General features: G+C 27.3%; 1 protein-coding gene across 2 annotated transcripts in view; it reads left to right on the top strand.

The window, feature by feature from the left end:
- Positions 1–1,044: 1,044 nt before the first annotated feature.
- Positions 1,045–1,468, top strand: part of LOC140673177 (uncharacterized) — a 1,350-nt gene continuing 926 nt past the window's right edge. The window contains exon 1 of one of the 2 annotated variants that reach the window (XM_072905900.1): positions 1,045–1,390. In XM_072905900.1, coding sequence (XP_072762001.1) covers positions 1,180–1,390 — 211 coding nt within the window. In that variant the 5' untranslated portion in view covers positions 1,045–1,179. The remainder of the gene's footprint in view (positions 1,391–1,468) is intronic. The other variant, XM_072905899.1, reaches the window with a different exon arrangement.

The raw sequence follows: 1,468 nt of genomic DNA, 5'->3' as shown, positions 1-1,468 counted from the left end.
TATTATGAAAATTATCAAATATTACGGATTCTCAAATTTATATAAAAGATCCTATTTCAATTTATTTTAAATAGCAATACAGAGCTTGAACATTCAAAAAATATTCAGAAGGCATCCCGAAGATATCCTAAAGACGTCCTGGGACGACAAGGACATCTTGAGGACGTTTTCGAACGTCTTCAAATGTGTGTATGTATATTGCTTGGGATCGAATTATGTCCAGCCGACATCCAAAAGATATTCAGAGGATATTTATATTTTTTTATTTTTAAATTAATTAAAATATCTAATGTGACTGAAAATAGACATATATTGCATATAAAAAAAATTTTTAATAACAACGAAACGGCCTCCAAATATCCTAGGATATCCTGGACATATTCAGGATAATCCTGAGGACGTTTTGTGCTGTCTGGGATAGAGATTATTCGAAATAGGTAGAAAGAAAAAAAGTCTGTAAAGAGCCTACCCAGGTAGCACAGGTTCGTTTTATAAACGTTTTCTAAACGTATCCAATATTTTTTAACCGTCAAACACCAATAAGAAACGTTTCAACAGAAACATTTTTAAAACCATAGTTTAAGAAACGTATTTTTTACGTTTCTATAAGGCCTGATTGCATCAACATTATTTTGGCTTTAAACGAGACTTAAATATATATATATATATATATATATATATATCTGTTTTTATTAATTTAGAAAGAAAAATAAAGATAGATACATGTTTAAGTCGCACTTAAATCCAAAATAATGTTGGTACAATATCGGGCCTAAATAGAATAAAAATTAATGTTTTAATTCAAAATTATATATATATATATATATATATATATATATATATATATATATATGTGTGTGTGTGTATATATATACATATAATTTTGAATTAAAAAAATTAATGTATTTTTAATTTTAGATATTCATATTCATAGTCCGATTTTATATTGAAGACCGTCTTAATAATAATGTGTTGTAATTCAATCACAGAATCGTAATAACATATCTTAAGATATTATACTTAAAACGATCTTGAAATAAAAATAATGGACTATGAATAAGACCTCGAATTTATTCAGATTCTTCAGAATCTGATAACAATGAAGAGGTATTATGCAATAAAATCCCATCTCTTCCTGCATTAAAAATAACATCAAAAAATAGTAATTTATCAAGATCTATGATCACTTCCTGCCAACCATCAACATCAACAGCTGACAGTTTTTCAAAACGTATATCTAATGGAATTAGTTTTTCAACGTCTTCAGTAAGAGCAATTAGTCCTCCGCAGAAAACATTGAGAACTACATTGACCAGTTCAGATGAAAGAGCAATTAGTCCGCAAAATACATTCAGAACTACATTGACCAGTTCAGAATTTCACAAATCAGGTAAAATGTTAATAAACTTTTCTGTGTACAAGACTATTACTCTAACATATTAATAATTTTTATAAGAAACATATAACT

The sequence above is a fragment of the Anoplolepis gracilipes genome, chromosome 14 (genome assembly GCF_047496725.1).
Source record: "Anoplolepis gracilipes chromosome 14, ASM4749672v1, whole genome shotgun sequence".
NCBI classification, from domain to species: domain Eukaryota; kingdom Metazoa; phylum Arthropoda; class Insecta; order Hymenoptera; family Formicidae; genus Anoplolepis; species Anoplolepis gracilipes.
The sequence above is the reverse complement of the archived record's forward strand: the minus strand, read 5'-3'. Positions and strand labels throughout refer to the sequence as shown.